Below are 21,158 nucleotides of genomic sequence, written 5' to 3' on the forward strand. Positions count from 1 at the left end.
TTTGTCAATGTACAATGTGCTGCACATCCACAAAACCAACGACCCCCTTTACTAATGCATGTAAATACAACTCCAGATCCTTTGGTAGTGGCACTGCAACGCGCAGTCAGGAATATGCAGTTATGTGGGTCTTTGTTGTAAGGGTTCAGTATTGTCCAATGAAAGCACACACTTCTGAGGACACACAAAAGGGATGCTGGGTATTATTATAACGTTTTTAACATCTGAAATTAAAATTTATACGGTAAGTTTTTTTTGTAGTTTATTGATTTTTACCACAACATACATCTTTGTAAACACTGTGTAAAATATGCAAGCTTTATAAAGTCACATACGTCACAAAGAAAAATCAGACTTCAACGCAGGCACATGCCGTTCGCCTTGATGACGCATGAGTGATACCAACTTGGGTTGGGTTCTCTTTCTGTCTCCACAGTGAATCACGAGACAGACTGTGACTGGAAAGGAGACTGTGCACATCTCATCTCTGGATTTTGTGTGCAGTCTCACTAAGCAAGAGAAAAAATGGCAATATGATTCTGTATCTCTCTGCTTTTCTACATCTTAACTGTTGTAAAAATATATACTATATGACCAAACTTGATGTTTTGTTTTGTACAGTGTGATGCAACTCTTGTTTTGCCTTGAACATCCAGATCCACTCGTCTTCCTGCACGTGAATGAATTAGTTAATATCCAAATGACACCACAAAAAACTGGCACTTGGAAAGAATAGAATATAAACATCTGTACAGTTTTTCTTCATGCTAACAACTGAATATTTCTCTTTAGGATGCACCAGTGGAGGAGGGTTCAGGGTTGGTGGTAACTTGGGTCTGAATGCATCAGGGGGGAAAAAAATGAAGGGACTTTTATTAACAATGCCATCTCTTAGTCTGACCTCTGACCCCTTGACTCCTCCAGAGTGCCTGTTTCAAAGATGCAGGGGCTGTCAGACAAAATGTGATTCCTCGCCTTTAGAAAGAACACTGCAGATAAACGTTTTCTGTAACTTTTTTTTTTTTGACAAATACAAAATATAAATAGGTGATCGTCGGCGTAACTCGACAATATTTGACACACATTGAAGTTATGTGGTTATTTCTTGTTTACAAACATGGTGAGCCTTTATCAAATGAGATGTGCTTTCCAAACAAAGTGATATTAATATACAACTAAGAAGTCGGTAATTTTTGTTTCGTTTTTTTCCTTCATTTTTCCATTTTTTTCCTTTTGATCCTAATATACATTTATATAAAACCCAACAAAAATAAAAAATGCTTTTAGATCTATTCTTTCAACAAGAGAACAATCGTCTGCCTCTCTTTTCAAAAACACAAATCACTTATAAACAAAATGCCTTATATCCTCTTTAATACACATCATTGACAAAGAGTAACCAGCCAGGAAACTGCGTCGCTACAACCTGAGTGGTTACACGAGTAACCACAGCTCAAGGTCAACATGCCACTCAGCTCACACGTGTTGACCTTTCATAAACAGAAAGTTTTGTTTCCACTTTAGCGTACTTTTGCGATGCAGTGTGAACAGAAACTCCATCTGGTGTACACGCTATGCCACCTTCCTACCTCCACACCGCAACTTGCAGACACCTCACGTTATAAAATGGACATCGGTCGCCTGTTAACCCCTTTTGATTCAAAGCATCCCAGTGCACTTTTTTGTTGTTGTTGAAAAAACACAGTGAACCAAATAAATAGACTTACAAGTCTATGAGAGCAGGCTGCTGGGAGCACGTGCTTTTCCGCTAAACTACAGCTCTTCTCAGGCTCAGCCTCTCTCCTTTTACTTTTCTTTTCTCGTGTCCTCCCCGCCAATCTGAAAACAAACATTCAGTTACCTTCAAACACACCAGTCCATACCTGTTCACATCAAAACACCAAAGCCTGACAAACTCAAGTAAAACTCTCCAAAACCCACAAGATTGAGGCATGGACTTGTTCCAGATGTGAAAACTGAAATGGAAAAGAACTCCATTTCCCATCTCTTCTCCTACAGGTTTCCTTCCAATATACGTTCCGTTTCCATTCACTTCCTTCCACCTTCCTTTGTCCGCCCGTCATAACGTCCATTCCTTCACCAGCACTGGCCTGTCTCTTCCTCGTCAGCGGTAGAGCTCAAAAAGAGTCAACACTGTAAAATTCACATGATGTCCAGTGGGAATGTAGATATGAGAAAGTAGTAGGAGTAGTCACTTTTTATTCTTTTTTAAATCTTTTTTCTGAAAAGCATGAGAATGCTGGCTGCTGCTGGGTAGTTGCTGTTGTGATCTGTTGTGATATTTTTTTTTTTTTTAAATCCTCTTTTCTGTACAAAGTCCAACTCCAAAGATGCCCTCTGTGTGAAATGGCAGTGGTGATATGAGAGATCCTCCTCTAGCTGGGGCGTCGCGCTGACGTTATATTAAGCCTGAAGAACGTGGACATGAGAGAAGAACATTAGAAGAATCACCTGCACAGTTTGGAGGCACAATACATGATACATGAACTGCTACAAAAAAATGACATCCATCATGACGAATGGTAACAGAAATGCTGTATTGTGATTTAAAGGATTTAAAGGAAGGCTTTGTTCTGTTTTTTGTTACTGTCAACAAATTCCATTCAAAGACAGAAACCTTCCAGCTAAGGTGCATGGACATAGGAAATTGGAAACAAAGCTAGAAACTTGCTGAACAAGGTGGAGAATTTAACAGCTAAAGAGCCACAATTTCCCTTCAGGTGTTAGTGGGAACCAAAGTTAACCTATAAGGAGAGTTAAATGTTAATGCTGCTCCGTTTCAGCTACATGTGCAAATAAATACACAATTGTTTGCTAGCACATTAGCCGTAGGAACTTTCTATAGGTGTAATATATCAAATGTGATGTTCAGCTTGTTGTGGAGTCTGCCCGACTTTATAAGATATAGTGTCATGAGCTGTTTTCACAACTTCTGAAGCTTCGCCCAAGTGGCCAAAAAATAAATCAATGCAATGAAAGCAACTTAAAGGATAACTCCTACAAAGGCTGTAATGTAATCATTCCGGGCAACCTCACCCGCCAAAGTACATCTACTAAATTAGTTTGTTTTAACACTGACAGCCTTTGTTCCAACCAGTCATTTTGCACCCAAAACATGTAAAAAATAGGGCCCAGGTTTAAAAATACTGGCATTATCCTTTTAGCACCGGAATTACTGGTGCACCCACGATATCTAAAAAGTCACAAACAGCAATAAACAGCGCATTCATTGGAGTCTATTTTCAGCTGCAGATTAACACACAATTGGCATGCTTATAAGTGGACGTCTTTGGCAAAGAGGAATAAGCTTTATCAGTATTTAGTAGGATCAACCCATTGTTGGTTAGGGTCTTTTCATGGGATTTGTTGACAATAAGAAAAATGAATCAGCAGCGTTTTCCTTAAATCTTTCAGACTAAAATGTATCATTTCAGAGCAGTAACCACATTTAGCCAGTGGTCAGCGGATGTGAATTTAGAATGAAACTCTCCGGATGTGCTTTTCAGTCAGAAAGAAAGGTTGGCATTGTCACTGTGCTCGACAAATCACATCACTGTCAACAAATGCTTCAATCATATCAGAGCAGATGACAAATGGAGGTGAGAGGGTGCAAAAACAGATGCTTAATGTGCTGGATGAAATCCAGCTAAATAATGTGCTAAATGAAGGGAAAATTACTCACCTGATGGTTCATTCTTAATAGAAATTAGCGGCAAAATTACAATGAATACCATAAATCATACCACTGTGGCTCAAGAGTCACCCTGTGAGGTTTTTCCTATGATAATGACATGGATGGAGAAGAAAGAATCGAACGGGTGGCCACTGACAAAGATGAGATGCAATGAGAAGATGACTATGAGGAAGACAGTGAAGTCGGATGAGAGGACAGCAGCGATGAGGTGAAGGCAGGAGGAGAGACGCAGTGCTGAGAGACAATAACGACAACTACTGAAGCTCACTCGGATCAGCTTGCAGCTTTGTAGTAGTCATTTAGTGGGACATTAAAGAGTGGGTAAGTTTGGGAATTCACATAACCACCATAAGGCAAACAGTCACTAATGCACTGCACATAAAATATACAGGTTTAAGGACTCATTTAGATTTCTTTCCTTGTGTAACAAGTGTGGCTGCTGCTCCAGCTAAGGTGCATGGACATAGAAAATTGGAAACAAAGACGAAATTCAGCTGCTCTTGGATGCAGGGGGAAATAATATTTCTAAAGGAGAAGAAAAGCAAGTGTCTGAAAAGCTTTCATTGGGTTTTAGTGCGTTTAGTTGCAGCTCTGTTCAGTGAAACTGGTCAGAGCTTTCTGCCCAAATACAAAGAGATTCTCTCTTTGAAAAAAAAGACATCTTCTCAACCACAAGGAGGGGCTGATTTCTTTCAGTGACTTAACAAGGACATATGATCGTCTACGTTACATAAGAAGACACTTAGTTCATCATTCATGCTGTGAATGTTAACACACAACATTCAAATCAGCTACTGCATGTAACTGTATTCATGTGTATCTCTGCCTTTGAGACATTATGTGGAAGTCAGCAATGCGTGGATTTGTATATGTGTGCATTACATACATTGGCAACCATCATCAATTTCTATGAACTATTTATATGAAGTCATCTTACTTTCACCAAAGAAGTGTGAGCGGTGAATGTAGACAGAAGAGATTCTGTGTGTGTGTGTGTGTGTTTGCGCATATCCTCCTCTTTCTCCCTACTGCTTTTCATTAAAGGATAACTGAGCCCCTGGAGGATCCATCTGAAGAGAAGAAGAATGATTCCCCTTCATCATTTGCCACCAATTTCAGCAAAGGCTGCCAGGGGAAGCAGTGAGTGAAGCTAAGCGTACATTTCAATCAGACAGGTGGAGCTGAATTGTAAACAGTCTACTTTCTACGAGTGTTACAGAGCTGCGAAGTCACGTTGTTGTTTTGTTTTTTTTCCTTTTTGACAATGCTATGTCGATCACCTTGAGTGGTAACATAACGGTGATAAAACAATTATGGGATGCATGAAAGCAATGTGATTATATTAAATGACTGTTAAACCCTGTAAACCCCGCCCCTCTTAGTTCCTGTTGCTAAATCTGTCAAGCTTTCTGTTGTCACAAGGGACATAATGCAGTTGACACTAATCATGGGGGCAGATTTATAACTCATTTAGGAAGACAAGAACAGAGGAGCCTCTGTAGATATGAAGAATTCAAACAGTATGTGTTGATTTATGGAATCCTACGTAAAATCTAAAGCCTTTAAACCATAAAAATGGTATTGACTTGAGCTTCAAGTGAATTGTGTGCGTTTCTATGAAAAGAACAAAGTGACCTCTACAGCCAAACGCTCTGGGTGCAGGGTGACAGCAGGTCTACATGATACAGTGTGAGGGTGGCAGGAACACAGGCGGAGATGATGAACAAACAGGGAATGAAAAGGATGCTGCAATCCAACCCAAAAGGTGAAGGTTGTCATTTTTGTTGTGCTTTTGTTTTTCAGACCTACCATGCATGCATTTAGACCCAGGAGTCAACAGGCTGGGGCTTAACATCACAAGCGTCCACCAGACTGACCGCAGGCCTGTTACTCCTGATATAGTGTTTCCTATTTGTGTCATTCTGTTGCCACAGGAGGACGGGTTAAAAAAAAAAAAACACAAAGAGGTCAATACATTTCACATATACGCTTGTGCGCGCACACACGCACGCACGCACACACACACACACACACACACACACACATGCATCCACGATCAGAGAAGCTAGTGTTAGTTCCCTGCCTTAAGGAAAGCTTGGTAAGAAGTCAAAGTGATTACAGAACAGCAAACCAAACCATGCAAATGAAAGAGGGAGAGAGCGGTTTCATGTTGGATTCAAAGCAGGCAAAACACCTCTGGGAAGTTCAGACAGCAGACTAAGAGGACAGCTTTAGAGTAATGCCTGTGCACTCTGAAGACAAACACGACTGTTTGCTGTGATTACTCCTGTCTGTGGCTTCCGAGCTGGTTAAAGTGTCTGCCCTTTCAAGATGTGACAGTATAACTTCAGCTCTAACTGGCTTAGCAGTTAACCTAAAAATAATAAAGAGTAGGTGTCGACCAAAATGGATTATTGAAGCCTGAGGTCATTGCTAAGTAATGAGGCTGCCAATAGCAGGTTTTTTGCTGCTATATTTTGCTGCTGAAAAGGCTGCTGTATTCTGTCTTTAAACTGGATGCATTTGCACTTGTTTTGATGTTAAAGCCTCTGAACAGTGACATATCAAGTGATACTAAAACTATACTATAAGAATGAAAATATTTAAGAACAGGTGTTACGAAACAGGTTTGTGTGAGGAGTAAAATCCTCCCTGATTAGCCTAAAACATGCCTTATAATAATATTACATGTTTTACCTACTCATAAGTTGTGTATGAAGAGGAAGATGCAAACATTCTTAAAAAGTACACCGTTCTCAGCCCTAAATTTGAGGCCAATTTTACGTCCATTTGTTGCGTCCATTTTTTTTATCTCAACACAAACAATTATTCTGACATGATATCAGTGTAGAAAAGACATCAGTTATCACAAATCTAAACGGAAAATAAAAATGTATGAACAACTCAACACTAGAGGAACATTTTGCTTGTGCAGACCTCCAGTAGTTTAACCTCTTAAGTTGATGCAGTGATGCAGAAGTGTACTCCAGGGTGTGGCCAGTGCACCATGACATCACAGTTGGGTGTGGTTAAAGTTACAACACTTTTCTGACAAGCCAAAGGTCAGAGGAGCAAGAAAATTGAAACTTTAAACCAGAGCGGGTGGTCAAACACTACTTCTCAGCCTGGTTTTAAGTTCCCACTTTAACAAAAGAGCTCACTGTCACATGTCAGGTTGATTTCAATGTTGAATGATAAAGTTGACCCTTGTCCGAATAATGAACTACCATTGTTACAACAATAGAATTTTAAAATTAGTTGTTCAATTAATGTTCAATGACTCAGACAGGATAGGCATCCTAGCAATATGAGCTACAGTCTCTCACGTGTTACTGATATAGACAGAGACGACAGAGACCTAATGACCCGGCTTTCATCATTAAAGCAAGACTATGTAACTTTTGAAGAAATAAATCACACAGTGTTCCTCTTAATATTGCCTTATTCAGTAAACTCACTGGGTTTGCTGCTACATCTTACTTGGTCTAGTGTGACCACTGTGGTAGCTAATGTATGCTGACGTGACCACACTTTAGGCAGATATTGCTTTTTAACAGACATTACTCAGTCAGTCATGAATTATGCTCCTGTTTTCTTGCACTACGATTACACCACATTTTAACATTTACCAGTGACTCATACCTGTCACTTGTGGCCACAATGGACACTGACAAAGTTACATAGGCTCACTTTAAGATGCTTTTTTCATATGACCATTGTTACACTCCTGTCTTAATAAAAGTGAGACACTATGCCCAATTTTTGGTAAATATGAAGAACTTCATAGCAACTGCAAACTAATGTACTGTAGTCCAGATTAAAATTCAAACACTATAGGCCGTTTACTGGACTACTGGCTCTTGTCCAAACTAAATTTCCAGCTTGACTCTTAAAAAGATTTTAAAGAGTTATTTTTAACTCATACATAAAGCTAAAGTGACTTTATTGGACTCTTTGTTGTGTTTATTTCACAACCCTACAGGGAGAATCCTATTCATCTGGCACTGAAGTAGATCAAAAATTAACAACAAAGACCACTTGGGAGTCATCTGACACGTGTGAAACATCCTCTGAGGCCATTATCCTGTGAGTCCTCTTTGAGGCTGGATTGCCAATCAGCTCAACAATAAACAAACTTTGGCGGCTGTATAATCAGCAGGCGACCACTTGATAATGCAGCAGTCTGTTCATTGCCAAGGCAAGGGTTGTTTCCGCGAGGAGCGCTTGTTGGCGGTTCTTTTAATCAGTCTCAGATTAATTACTTTACAGACACCAGAAGCTTACACTCAATTAACTAGTGGCTCGCAGATCTGAGGCCATCCACAGCCCTGAACTGTGGCGGGCAACATTAACAGAGAATGACAACTTCCAGCCTGTTTAAAGAAATCAATAGGATTAAGAGCTTCTAATGAGGCCCACCACAGAAAACATGAAGAGAGAGAGAAAGAGAGAGACACAGAGGGAGAGGACACGTGATACCATTTCAGTGAGCCATCATTATTTCATCCTCTATGTTCCAACAACCCAGGAGGCCAGAGGAGGTCTGCCCGTACCTTTAATGGCTCCCGTTCTGTCAGATCCACTGAGCTGTCGGGTGTCTTGTATTTGCAGTCCTTGTCCCTCTGGTCAATGGTGGAGTAACCATCTAATGAGGCCAGAGAACAATGGTCAATTCCTCTCTGTCCACGCTTACATAAAAACAGCGACAACTTATTTGTTTTAACCTGTGTGGAGTAACGGGATGATAAGTTCTTTGTGCTGGAACACTTATGAGAGTGCCACAAAGTTGTTGGACACATAAAAGTAGACTAACAATGTCTCCATGTTGTTAAATTGTGCTAGTCTAAACTTTCTGGCACTCACATTATTTACCATCAAGCGGTATTTGACCGTGGCCTTATTCTAAACTTTAAACGCAGCCTCACATACTCTCAGCTCAGGGCCCATAGTTATCAAGCATCTCAGAGGAGAAACTCAAGAGTGGTGCATACTGTAACTCTACTTTTACCATTAGAAGTTCAAGTGTTTTATCAACATCTTAAACTTACCTGTAGAGACACGAACACACATTTTGTGGGAGGAGAAACATTCACTGATGATTTTTTGGAGGTGTGTTAAATATTGGCTCATTTTTTGACTGACCTCATGTCTTCTCTGCAAAAACAAAATTTAATGGAGCTTTTTAATGGAGCTTTGCGACAGGGATGAATTGGGTCTGTTAAAGCAACAGTTTCAGTTACAGCTCCTCAAATAGCATCATTTCTCCACCACACAGTTTGAAGTGCATTCATAAAACTCATGGGGTTATTTATCTATTGATTCATGAATTCCTTCACATAGTTGATACTTGCAGATGACAGATCTGCGTATCTGTGTTATTTTTCAACACTTGGCGATTACACAAATAGTCTCTCCCCAATCAATATCCTCACTCAGAAAGCAGTGCTACATTATGCATGCAAAATCTGGTCATAATATCATGAGCTGTCCAGGATATTTCAGTTAAATCTCCATTTTAAACTGCAAATACATTTACTGCTTAAGCTGCACGAGTGGCTTCCAGTGTTTACCTATGGAAATGAATTATTGGTATACCTCATCAAGGGATTTTTGCTATTCATAAATTTTCCATGAAATCAAAATGTTTGCAGAGCTATTTTTTAAAGACACATCAAGCCTACAAATGAAAATGTTGCTAATTTATGCATTTTGAATTTCACAACTTTTAAATATTTCAAACCTGAACTGTCAGAAAACTGCAATATAAGGTTCTGCTTATTAGCTTGCAAAACGGTCACTGGAGTCCTTCTCCTTGTTGAAAGTCAGTGTAGGAAGCTTCAGACATGTCCCACTTTATAGTAGAAGTGTTTTCAGCACAATTCCTCGGAGGGATTCTTAATGCTTGATAAATATGGGCCCAGAGGCTTGGAGGGAAACCAGCATTATATACCCTATAAGGCTATCATTGGGTAAGAGGGTGAAAAAAACATACCTGAAGCACCTCTAAAAAGATAACAAAAACTATTCCTCTACGTACCACCCACATGATTCAGAAAATGTTTGATTTCAAGAACTTAATAAAAGAGTGACTATCATAGTTGCAGTTCTATATTTCGAACAACAGCAGGATTATTTACTTTGAAAGAACAGCACAGGAAATTTGCCCTACGATATATTGAGAGTGTATTTATTGAAGAGGAGAACCACCCACATCTTTTGGTGTTGAGCTTCTAATGAAGGCCCACGTTTGTACAAACATCTTGTCAAGAGAGGGGTCTAGCATACAGCATCAAAGAGCGTCATGACTGAAGCCTGGTCCAAAGCCATCATACCAAGATCAAACTGTTCAGTTTTTTGAATTTTCAGATTAAAAATAACATGTTGGCAAGAGTTAAATAACTAGTAGAAGAGAAGTCCAATCAAAGTAGGCACGATTGGACACTGGAGAGAGATTAGAGGAGAGCTAGCTCTCCTTTGGCTAGGGACGATCATGCAGTCTGGCTCTTACCTGGGCCCAGCTCATCCATAGGTATCATATCACCACTGCCACATTTCCTGGTGCCTGAAAAGCATTCATATGCCATTTGTACAAAAGAGGCACACACACAAACTGAGTAATTGAGCCAAAACGCTGCTGCTTTTCAGGGTAATGGTTCTCGGCCAGTGACTGAATAATGAAAACTGAGAGTGGGCAGGCATGAGTGCCGCGATTCATGTGCATGTATGGATGCAAAAAAAAAAAAAAATGGGGCACAAGGCCAAAAATCAGGACATTAAACTGCTGCTATGCTATTGACTCCTCTGTCAAAGAGATGTTTGTTGCTGGGCCAATGTACTGCACAAATCCGCCCCCCACCTGTTACAGAAAACCTCCACCCCAGCTTTTTGACTGTGGATACACACATATGGGTGAGGACATTTTCATTATTTATGACCCTATTACGTCAATTTCAAACCCAAAATGAAAATAGAAAAGAGTTCAGCATTCAAAAAAAGAACATCTTTATTTTTCCTCAAAACTTTTTGAGGGTTGAAGATTTCAACTCCACAGCAGCAAAGTGCTGTTCAGTGCTCTCTCTCCCATTTTATGTGCTTCATCTTTTCACCCCTATGACTGCATTGTTGCAACACACAACAACACCACAGCTTCACCACACAGAGGATGAGAGTAGTAATGTGGCAAGCACAGCGCTTCAATACAGCCATGAGAAAAACAGACACAACCTCACATGCCATCACACGCTGCTTTCAAGTTACTGTTGGTATTTTTTTTAACCTGCTTTGAGGAATATACAGGTGGGATACTACATGCCAGGACTACTTTGATAAAAATTCCTCAGTGGCTGAAAAAAGTCCCAAAAAATACATTCTTTACTTATTAGCTTCACTTTAAGTAGCATTTACTAAAAACAAGCTATCAGGACTATTTTAGGAAATAACAAAAAAAAGACTATCACCAGCCTTAAATAGATAAAAGATAAAAAGATAAATCACAAATGAATCAGATAATACTGGCATTAAATTGTCATTTTGCTGAAGACGCCTGTGATCTACTCTGAGGTATCCCACCCACTTTGTCCTCTAAACAGGCGAAAACAGCAATAATCACACACACGCACACACACACACACACACACACACGAGCTGACCTTGGTTCTTCTCCATCAGGGGAAGTGTGGTGTCATCGTAGCCTGGCTTGCCATTCTTGGTTGCTTTCGGGGTGGCCACCGTGGGCTGAGAGGAGGCAGAGCAGCCAGCATGTGAACATAGTATCATACAGCTCACGCACACACATGTAGAACAGAGACAATTCCTTCTCTTTCTTAATGCGATGTCAGGATTGTGAGGATTCTTGCTATTTTACAGGCTGACAAACTAAATAGAAGTTGACATGTTTAACATCAAATGTCTGTGTACATCAGTCTAATATAAGGACTGCATGTGCCAGTTAGTGATGCCTCTATGTTTTAATACCCTGGCTTATAGACATGCTATATGGAAATGTGTCTCTCTAGATTGACTTATGATGCTACTAATACCTTTTGTGATGATACTCTCTTAGTGGATCACTTTGTAAATGGCAAAGTGATTCTTCTTAAAAGTTTCTGTCTCAATGCTTAAATAGTATTCTTTGAGAACCTGATAATACAACAACAGCAATAATAATAATAATAATAATTAGGTTAAAGATTATGTGAAACTAACTTCCACAAGATTACAGACAAGCTCATGTGTACCTGGAAGTGGCTCTTGTTCCAGCCGTCCTTGGTCAAAGCGTTCCTCAGTTCCTTATAACTCCAGACGGTCTGCAGCACGTGGGACGCCGCCTTGGTTTCGCGAGCTGATTGGCTGAAGGGCCACAAGAGGGCGGAAACCCATGAAGAAATAACAATTAAAGTCAGAGACCTCATCTAGCCTCCAAACAGTGACGGCTGGATAGGCTAGCACGCAATCAATCTCTTTATTCAAAGACACTGAGTCCCCTGAGTGGCTCCAGGGTCTAGTTTTTAATTCATAGCCAGATGAGTGCACATTTCCTTTCATTAGCTACCTCTGAGCCACCAGTATTAATTACATGTGGGTGGGTGGGAGGGTTGGGGGGGAGGGGGGCTCACTTCAAAGAAAGCTAATCTCATGCGGCTGAGAGGAAACACAGCTATTTGGTCTCAGTAAACTCTATGTATATTCATGCTACTGAGAATGACTCTCCACATGATCAATACTTCACCACACAAGGACGAGCCCTTTGAAAAGTGCTCTTGTTTTTCAATCAGACGCGCTACTTTTGCAATGGTTAACACTGTGGTAATGTAAGACACCTGCTGAATAGCTGCTTTATTATCTGTTGGTTTTCATTTCCACTTTGTTGAGGGAAACTCAGGCATTAGAGGAACGACTATACTCACTCACTTGCACAAGCAGCGGCTTCAGAGGCACCCCCCTGTAACGATGCCGTCCAATTCTAAAAGCATTTTAATGAATGTGCTGTGGGCTTAGGCTCGTCACAGTATAGTATTGTGGCAGCCAAGCTTGGGCCATTAGAGACACATTACATTATCCGCCATGAATACTAATATAAAGGTTGACGATGCAAATTGCATTCAAGGTCATATTGTAATTATTACATGTATGGTGTCCCTAAGGCATACCCACACTTCTGCCGTGATTACATAAGTATGAAGATATAGTTTCTGTTTGGTTCCCTGTCTGTAATACACTCTGTTTGCATAGCATTGATGATAAAAACACAAAAGAAATCAGCAGTCAGCTACAATTTACTGCACACAGTCAGTAATTGGAAAACTAAGCATTCTTTATTATTGTGAGATAAAAAGGTGAACAGTTCTCCCAGTGTTGTGAGCATGCTAATGTGTAAAAGTAGCCTAATTAATACATAAAATACTCTACAAGTATTTTATGTATTAGCTGTCATCTAATCCAAATAGGACAGCCTGCCATCTTATGCACGCAACCTAGAAACAGTTATACATAATCTTACCTGGTCCTGTTGATGGCGACCAGCTTCTCAATGGCCTGGGCCTGGATGAGGGAGCGGGCGTTTTCAGAGCTTTCAGTGACGATCTCATGGATGGTGTTGAGGATGGCGACCACAGTGTCCTCCTCCAGGTTTTTGGCTGGCCGCTGCTGGCCGCTGGGCAGGTTGCTCACCAAGTCCCGCATGGCATAACTTCCTGTAAGGTGAAGTTCAAAATGTTACCTAATTATGTCAGGTATGTTATTGAAAAGGCCTTGTCAATGCAATTATTCTCTCTGTCCAGACTTGAGGAGTTATCATCCCAGTGCGATTCCAATTTTAGATGGGGAACAAAATCTGCATTCCTTCTTGTGCAAAAGTGCATTCTAACGTTTAGCTGAGACTTCAGCAGTCTGAAAGTCTTTCAAACTTAGCGTTTCTATGGACAGTGTTTTTTTGTAGTCTTTGGTAGAGGATATTAACAAAAACGGACTAAACTAAAAACAGTAACCTATGAAGATATCCACATGATCTGACACTTGAACATACAGACAGCCTCAGTGTACATGTGGGTTATTGTTGCAGTGGTCATGCAAAAACAGTAACGCTCCACTATTTATTTACTGTTCGAAACAAAGAGGCTTTCTGATGAAATCTTAGTTTGGTGTGTGAAGTATTTGTACCGATCAGGTCCTTGTTGCGGCGGTCGATGGACAGGTTGCGCAGGGCGATGGCCACTGCTCGGACCACCTTGTCAGAGTCGGAGCGCAGCAGCTCCACCAGGATGGGAAGACCTTTTTCCTTCCGCACTGTGGCTCGGATGTAGTTGGACCACTGGGGGACAGACAGAGGGCATTGTGTGACTGCTTTTTATAATTTCAACCTTTAACCTCTAGATTAGGCTGAGTGTGCACGCACTATCAGCACAATCCTGTTTGACATTCAGGCAGACCTTCAGATTCCCACCTGGGAGCTGCCCAACATGACAACACATCTTTTCTTTTGACCACTGGGAAAGCTCCACTGGAGGTGTCCAGGTCACCCCCATGACACCAGTCGAGGGAGGGGGGGGGGCATTTTTGATATAGGCCTTCATGCTCTCACACGCAAACAATCCACACATGCACAAACACTCAATCACTCACCAGCTAAATACAAGACGGCACAGCACAGCTCCTAGGGCTTGACTAATTCACAGCATTACACAGTGGGACTTCCAATGGACATGTGATATGATTTGTCTTAATTTAAACATCAGTAGATTTTACTTCTCATTTTTTGTAACATGAAACATTAAGTTTGACATAAAAGGGTTTCTCCTCTAAGCGCGAGTACCCCAAGAGATGTAATTAACCAGAGGACGGACACAGCTGAACCACCAGGTGGCAGTAGAGAGCCTTAACAAAAACAGGTCAGTCCAGTGGTACAGAACTAAGCAGTAGCAAAGAACGAAGAGGATTTAAGGAAGAAGCTCTGATATCCTCCAAGGGAGCAGGGACATGCTTTGTCCAGCTAGCAGATGTGACAGTGTGATGGGTCAGAGGCTCCACAGGTTCCTGAGCCTTGCCAGGCATCCTGATCAGCTTCAACATGAAAAATACACCAACGGAACGAAGGATTTCTCCTCAAAACGTTTACCTTAGCAGAATATTGTTACTACTAAATTATTAACATTAAATGTAAGAGTCGGGGCTGGATGTTAACTCATGAAACTAATGAAAAAGAAAACTCTAAAAAGTTGAGGTGTTTTTCCCAGTCGAGGTAGAAAGGCTTGGTGCTGCTGATGAATTCAGAGGACTGAAGGATGTGTTTACAGTCTGACACATGGGTGTTAAGAGAAGCGCTGCCGTGATAATGCTGCCGTGGGCTGAATAAAGCCAGACTGCTGAAAAACATAAGTGACCGCTCTTGCCTGAGGTGTCGAGCGTAAACTGCCAACTGACAACTAGCCTTCCCTGTTGATAATTCACTGCTGCCCGCAAGCCAGGCAGCCTCTCAGCAGCTCCTCAGACGCTCTAATTGGAATAAATGTCTGGTTCTGGCTGGAGCGATTCTCACGTCATCCGTCATCAGAGGGAAGCAATTAACAGAGATGAAAGTTTGGTGTACATGTTATCTGAGTCATGTAATCCCACTGAGATGGGAGGACCTGACAGAGAAAGGTAGTATCAAAAAGACTGTGTTTGCGCTGCTGGTTAGTTCAATTGTGTCTTGAGATAGATTTCAGTTTACACAGTTGTGATATGGTTTGCAGAGACAGTGCATCTACCCCTTGTTAAAGTGACTCTAAGCACCTCTAGAGGTAGGTATTCTTTCCTTTTAAGGCCATCAGACACTACTAAAAAGGCAATGATGAGGACAAAAGTTGCAAAACTGCAATGCAGAAGTAAAAAAGTTTAAAAGACAGACAAAGCACTGTGTCTGCTTGTTGTTCCCTCCCCGACCCTGGACTCACAGTCCACTGTCCAGCACTGAGGTTTTGCAGAGCTCCAGCAGCGGCCTCCAGGGTGTTGTAGTTCTGGCTCTCCGTCAGCAGAGATAGGTAGAGCCTCACCACTTCCGGCTGATACAGCAGCTCAAAGCCTGCAGGGAAATACAGAGAACCACACACACACACACTGGTTAGACTCTCTGGCAAGACAGACAGGCCAATTAGGCTGTGGGTATCGGCAGTACAGTGCTGGGGTTTATCTTGGACCATAGGGGGAGTTCCTTTGCGAAAGGAAACAGGATATAGAAGCTTGGGTTTACCAAAATGCACAGTACCCCTGGTTACAGCTGAAAACTATAGCTTCAGTCAGTAGTATCTTTACTCTTAGTGATACAAGCATTATGATTGAGTAGATTTTCATATTATCAAGAAGAAGAATACAAGAATGAGAAATTATTGATCCAACAGCCTTGACTAAATACAGAGTATTTGACAGTGAGGTTTATCTCACTGGCACATGGCGCATTCCACTACAGTCAATCATTAGGCCTCCCTATGATGGAAACGTAATTACATTATCAGCTATTAGACAGTGCAGGCACAGGGAGAGAGAGGGGTGTCGAATCACATCAAATCTAATTTATTCACCAAGGGGTTTTTCATATTTTGCACAAACAGGTTCTACACTAAGTGCTTTACAAGGGATCAACAAGACACGCAATGATTCAGGTAATAGGTAGAGAGTTAAGTGAGGATATATCTTCTGCCAAGGTCATTTTGAGCTGTTCACATCTCTGGAGGAAAGTCTTGCATCTTTTATGGATCCATCACACCACCCCAGAGGGGAGACATCTTGTCAGATTTTGATGAAAAAAAAACCTCTTTACTATTTTGATGATCCTGGAGGCACATACATGTTCGGGTTTTATTTTACATTAATTCTAAGAAGCAGTCACGTAAAAAACACTCTGATGTGAAATCCATGTTTGGTTGTCACATTTACAGTCTGTTAATCTGTGGCAAAAGTGGAGAGTAAACGTCTTTAGAGTAATGAATCATCGCGAAGCCAGGAGTAAGGTTACAGTGCTTCAACATGGAGTGCGATCTGCTCTTACTCACTGAGGCCTTAACAGACTTCTGAAGGATCGCAAGTTAGCTGATGCTTTGAGACTAGAGGCTAAAATCTTCTTTTACAGAAATACCACTTCACCAGCAGCTTCCTTCCTATCCCCTACAACAGCACACAAGCAATTTCAAATCCTTCTTCCAGCCCTGCAGGCTCAAATTAAAGAAAATATAACCCACTGTTTCTTCTGAGACCAGTAGTTCTATTTGAAAACCCCTTTATTATGTGGGCAGGGATATATAGAAACCCTATTTGATTGATGCACAAGGGCTGACAAGGCCCTCTGTATATTTTTGAGCTCTAGAAAAAGAGATTTTTTTTTTGCAATTCAAGTGATATTTTGGGTCTAAGTATTAAGGCATGAATCAATACCCTTAAGAGGGCATCTTAAGGTAACGCTTCCTTTTTTTGTTGACTTACATTTTTAAGTAGAAGAAAAAAACAGTGAGAGAGGGAAGAGTGTCATTTGTGCGCTTGTAAGGTACAACGGAAACCAACAAACTCACATTTATGCGTCTAAATCCACATCTCACACCCGTAATTTGCAGAGAGCGGAAGCCTGAGCCCGCTCTGAGACCGCCAGATCCAGACACAGCTACATAGTTGTTAACACTAAAAAAGCAGGGTTGTCATCCCTGCGGCGTTTCCCACCAATATCATGCCAAGCCCCACTCCAGAATGTGTGTGGGAGAAACTGCCAGGTCGAGAGCATGTTACTTTAGGTGCTGCTTGAAATACATTGAGCTTACTTTCAAAGGAGCGGCAGAAGTCGTCACGCACAAGACCCGGGTTGTAGCCATGTGCTAAAACATGAATCACATCAATAGGTTTCCTCACAGGCTACGCAAGAGGGGAGGGTCTGCAAACCAGACACTCAGCAACATTCTGCACACTCGTCACATTTCTGGGCCTACTGGGTGCACACTCAGCAAACTGGAGACCATCTTGCAGGCAGTCCTGTTGACAGACACTTCATCTCCAAGGCAGAGTCTCTCTGCACAAAACGTCAGCCATGTTGAAAGCTCTGTTGCCAAGTTCGCCTGCACTCTTAGACTGCCTTTTGTGGCAGCATTTTTCTGTAATATAATCTGCAAATCCACATTTCCTCCATCTTCTAATTCCTGTGGTCTTGGTCTGGCAACCAACTGAAGTGACTTAGGAAATTGGCATTTTACAAATGAAGGATTCGAGACAAAAAAAAGACATGTTACTGTTCAACAAAGGAGGAGAGTGGAAGCAAATTCACTGGGCCTTTAAGCTAATTCCTTTATCCTAAGCAGAATTTCTTGCTGTTGAGCCAGAGAATATCTCTGCCGGAGTTTTCACTCAATGTCCTTAGCAGGGGCTTAATGTCAGCACAGAGTGCCGTAGGTCTCTCTTAGTAGCACAAGCCAGGTCGAGCTCTGTTGGCATCGTATACTGTGATGTTGTTTTTGTTGTCATCAGTCATCTCCTGCTAGCCTTTTGGCCTGCTAGTTGTCAGTTTGTTAGTCAGAAGTACAATTCAGAGGGGGAGATGAGCTGTCAGAGTGATGTGACCTTGGCTTTGCTCGGGGCCCACCACAGCCCTATATTCTGTGACAGACTGCAAACATGATGAGATTACTTAAATACGGTATGTATCCAGTGGTGCAGTCTGGAGTGTATGTAAGCACACTATGGTATGGGATGGTCTGAGGCACCGGTAAAGGAAGAAGTATTCAGATCGTTTACTCACTCAAATACTTAGTTACAGGTGAAAGTCCTGTATTGAAAGTGTTGTAGGTTTGGATCACATGACTTTGTGGAACGTTAACTGAGCCAGTGACCTCTTCCAACCATTCAACATACATACACGTACATCAAGTCAATGAAAAGAATATCTATGGATTAATACATTATAGTGTAACAAGTGTTTGTGCCAACTCTGAGTGAGATGAGCCCAGTATTTGTTTATTTCCCGTCTGCTCCCTGCTGAGCTCTGCTTCATGTCCCGTGCTGAGGGACGGACACACACACACACACACACACACACACAGACACAGAGACACACACACACACACACACACACACACACACACAGAGACACAGACACACACACAGAGACACACACATAGAGACACACGCACAGACACAGACACAGAGACACACACACACACACACACACACACAGAGACAAAGACAGAGACACAGACACACAATGCTTGGGGGATCTATGCTCATCCCTAAATGAGGTGACAGGGGAGGAGCAGCAGGTTACTTTTCAAAGGGAAGACGACAGAGACAACTCCTGCAATCGAGGCGATGCTCAATTAGTATCTGGGCACTGAAGAGAAGGGACTTTGTGGTGCTGCAGTGCATGAAAACTGGGTTAGAGACAAAGTTAAGTTGAAGTCATTGAGTGATGCTCATTGCAGAGCTATAGCAATGATTTGGTTCATGTAACTTCACCATTGGCTGCAATTAAAGGTGAGGTGTAGCGGTGTGACAGGCTGTTAAATGATAATGGATTATCTGATGGGTGAGGAAGGGACATACACACTCGTGTGACCATGATGAGGACTCCTCTCTGACACTCGCACTCAAGCAAACACCTCACTGACGCAATTCTCTCAGCCATCTGTTGTACTCTAGGATAGCTGGCTGTATTTGTGCAGAATTCCATACACACCCCTGCAAACACCTCTGTACACACACACAATTCACAAAACACCATGTCAAAAAGTGATGTTCATCGATCCTGTCTGCCTTCAACACGCACAGGGTCTCTTCCTCCTTCTACAAGCGCTGTACCAGATCCGTTCATTTACTGCTCCATTTTCAGTGCACAGCAGTTCCATCGAATCAGGGGACATGATGACATATCACTTTCTACAACTCATAGGGGAGTTTTACAGCATTGTGAAAGGAATGGAGAGATGGAGGAAGATAAAGAAAGCGGCAGACGGAAAAAAATAGAAAACAAACAGCAGAGTAAGAAAAGTCCTTGCTAATTTTTCTCTAACAGGTTTTCCCTCTTAAGTAGTCATCCTTCGTTCACTGAAATTTTGCAAAAATTCACAGCCTCTGACCTTTAAGCTTCTGACTTCAGGTTAATTGACATGCTGGTAATGTCCAGTACTGTAAGAGAGGGGGCTTTCAGAGTCACAGAAAGACAGAGACATGGATGACGGAGTTAAAAAAAAAAAAAGAGAGGATAGACACTTAGAGAACACATGGTCATCATCCTCCCCCTGTGAAACACATAATAAATGAAGCTATTCCAGTAAGAAATATATATATATATATATATATATATGCCTTTCAATACCACGTATATATATCACAGGAAAGTACACTTGACTTTTAAATTCTCTTTCCAGTATACTCCATCCAAGTTACATTGAAAATAAACACTGTTGTTTTAACACGCTTTAACCCATGTCTGATTCAGCTGATTTAAAACACACAAGTGTCTTCATCCTAAGCCGGAGCAAGAACATGTGATAGAGGCTTGCATTCCCTTTCTTTCCACAGCCCTCCTGACAGACTTGGAGCCGAGCGAAGCCAAAACAGAGTGCACTGCCAGGCTGCAAAGGCCGTTCACCCCCCGGTCACCCCTTCAGACTGACATGGTCCAGGAGTCAAAGCTTCATTTTCTCCTCTCATTCCCGGTTGGCCCCTGCCACAGATTGGCATCTCTATGGGCAGCCCCAGGGCTCCCCACATTAGCATATCCACATGGTGGTTTGGCCTTAGTTGGTTAGAGGTTGACAAAGAGACACAGAGGGTGGCAACTGGCCCATCTCTTGGACAGCTACCCATCAGCTTTGAGCCACAAACATGTCCTGGCGCCATGGGGTGGTTTAAGAGAAGGGAGAGGGAGTTGGGGAAAGAGAGAGTGGACGGAAAGGGGGGGGGGGGGGATATCCCTGATGGCTCAAAGCGAACATGCAGCACAGACCCCACCGTCACTCCCTACCTCCATCTTTGCCATTTCACTACAGGGGTCCTGCTCCAGCACTATCAGAAGTCTGTCCATGAAAGCTTGTTTCCTACCATTTAACACAATAGGACCCTTTCAGCAAGTTGTTTCTACAGTGACAGGGAGTACTTCCTCCGTTTCCTCCTTTCCTGTGCTGACAGGCCAGTAAAGTCCTGCTGTGGGCTTTTAATCCAGAGAGGACACGTCAACAACGGTACCAAGAACATGCTGACAAACGGACACTAAATTGTCTGAAATGTCCGAGCAGTCTTTTAACCAAGTCCATTGGAAATTCTCCATCTCTCCTGCTACAACCCCTGAACTTTGGACAGAAACACGGAGCCAGCGGGTCTCTCACTCTTGAGCCATAGCTGTATTAGGTTTTCTGTGGTTCGCCCATGAATGTGCCTGCAGCAATCCAACCTCTCAGTGGATCAACAGTGGTAATGCTCTGGTTGTTTGTCCCTC

The 21,158-nt window shown here is 41.9% G+C and overlaps 1 protein-coding gene across 3 annotated transcripts in view; it reads right to left on the minus strand.

The window, feature by feature from the left end:
* Positions 1-5,535: 5,535 nt before the first annotated feature.
* The window catches only part of arvcfb (ARVCF delta catenin family member b), a 97,818-nt gene continuing 82,195 nt past the window's right edge, over positions 5,536-21,158 (minus strand). For all 3 annotated transcript variants that reach the window (XM_070834257.1, XM_070834256.1, XM_070834255.1), the window contains 8 exons: positions 15,646-15,773; positions 13,874-14,024; positions 13,215-13,407; positions 11,953-12,064; positions 11,365-11,449; positions 10,224-10,277; positions 8,269-8,360; positions 5,536-5,637 (listed from right to left, as the gene is read on the minus strand). In XM_070834257.1, coding sequence (XP_070690358.1) covers positions 5,536-5,637; positions 8,269-8,360; positions 10,224-10,277; positions 11,365-11,449; positions 11,953-12,064; positions 13,215-13,407; positions 13,874-14,024; positions 15,646-15,773 — 917 coding nt within the window. The remainder of the gene's footprint in view (positions 5,638-8,268; positions 8,361-10,223; positions 10,278-11,364; positions 11,450-11,952; positions 12,065-13,214; positions 13,408-13,873; positions 14,025-15,645; positions 15,774-21,158) is intronic.

The sequence above is a fragment of the Pempheris klunzingeri genome, chromosome 7 (genome assembly GCF_042242105.1).
Source record: "Pempheris klunzingeri isolate RE-2024b chromosome 7, fPemKlu1.hap1, whole genome shotgun sequence".
NCBI classification, from domain to species: Eukaryota; Metazoa; Chordata; class Actinopteri; order Acropomatiformes; family Pempheridae; genus Pempheris; species Pempheris klunzingeri.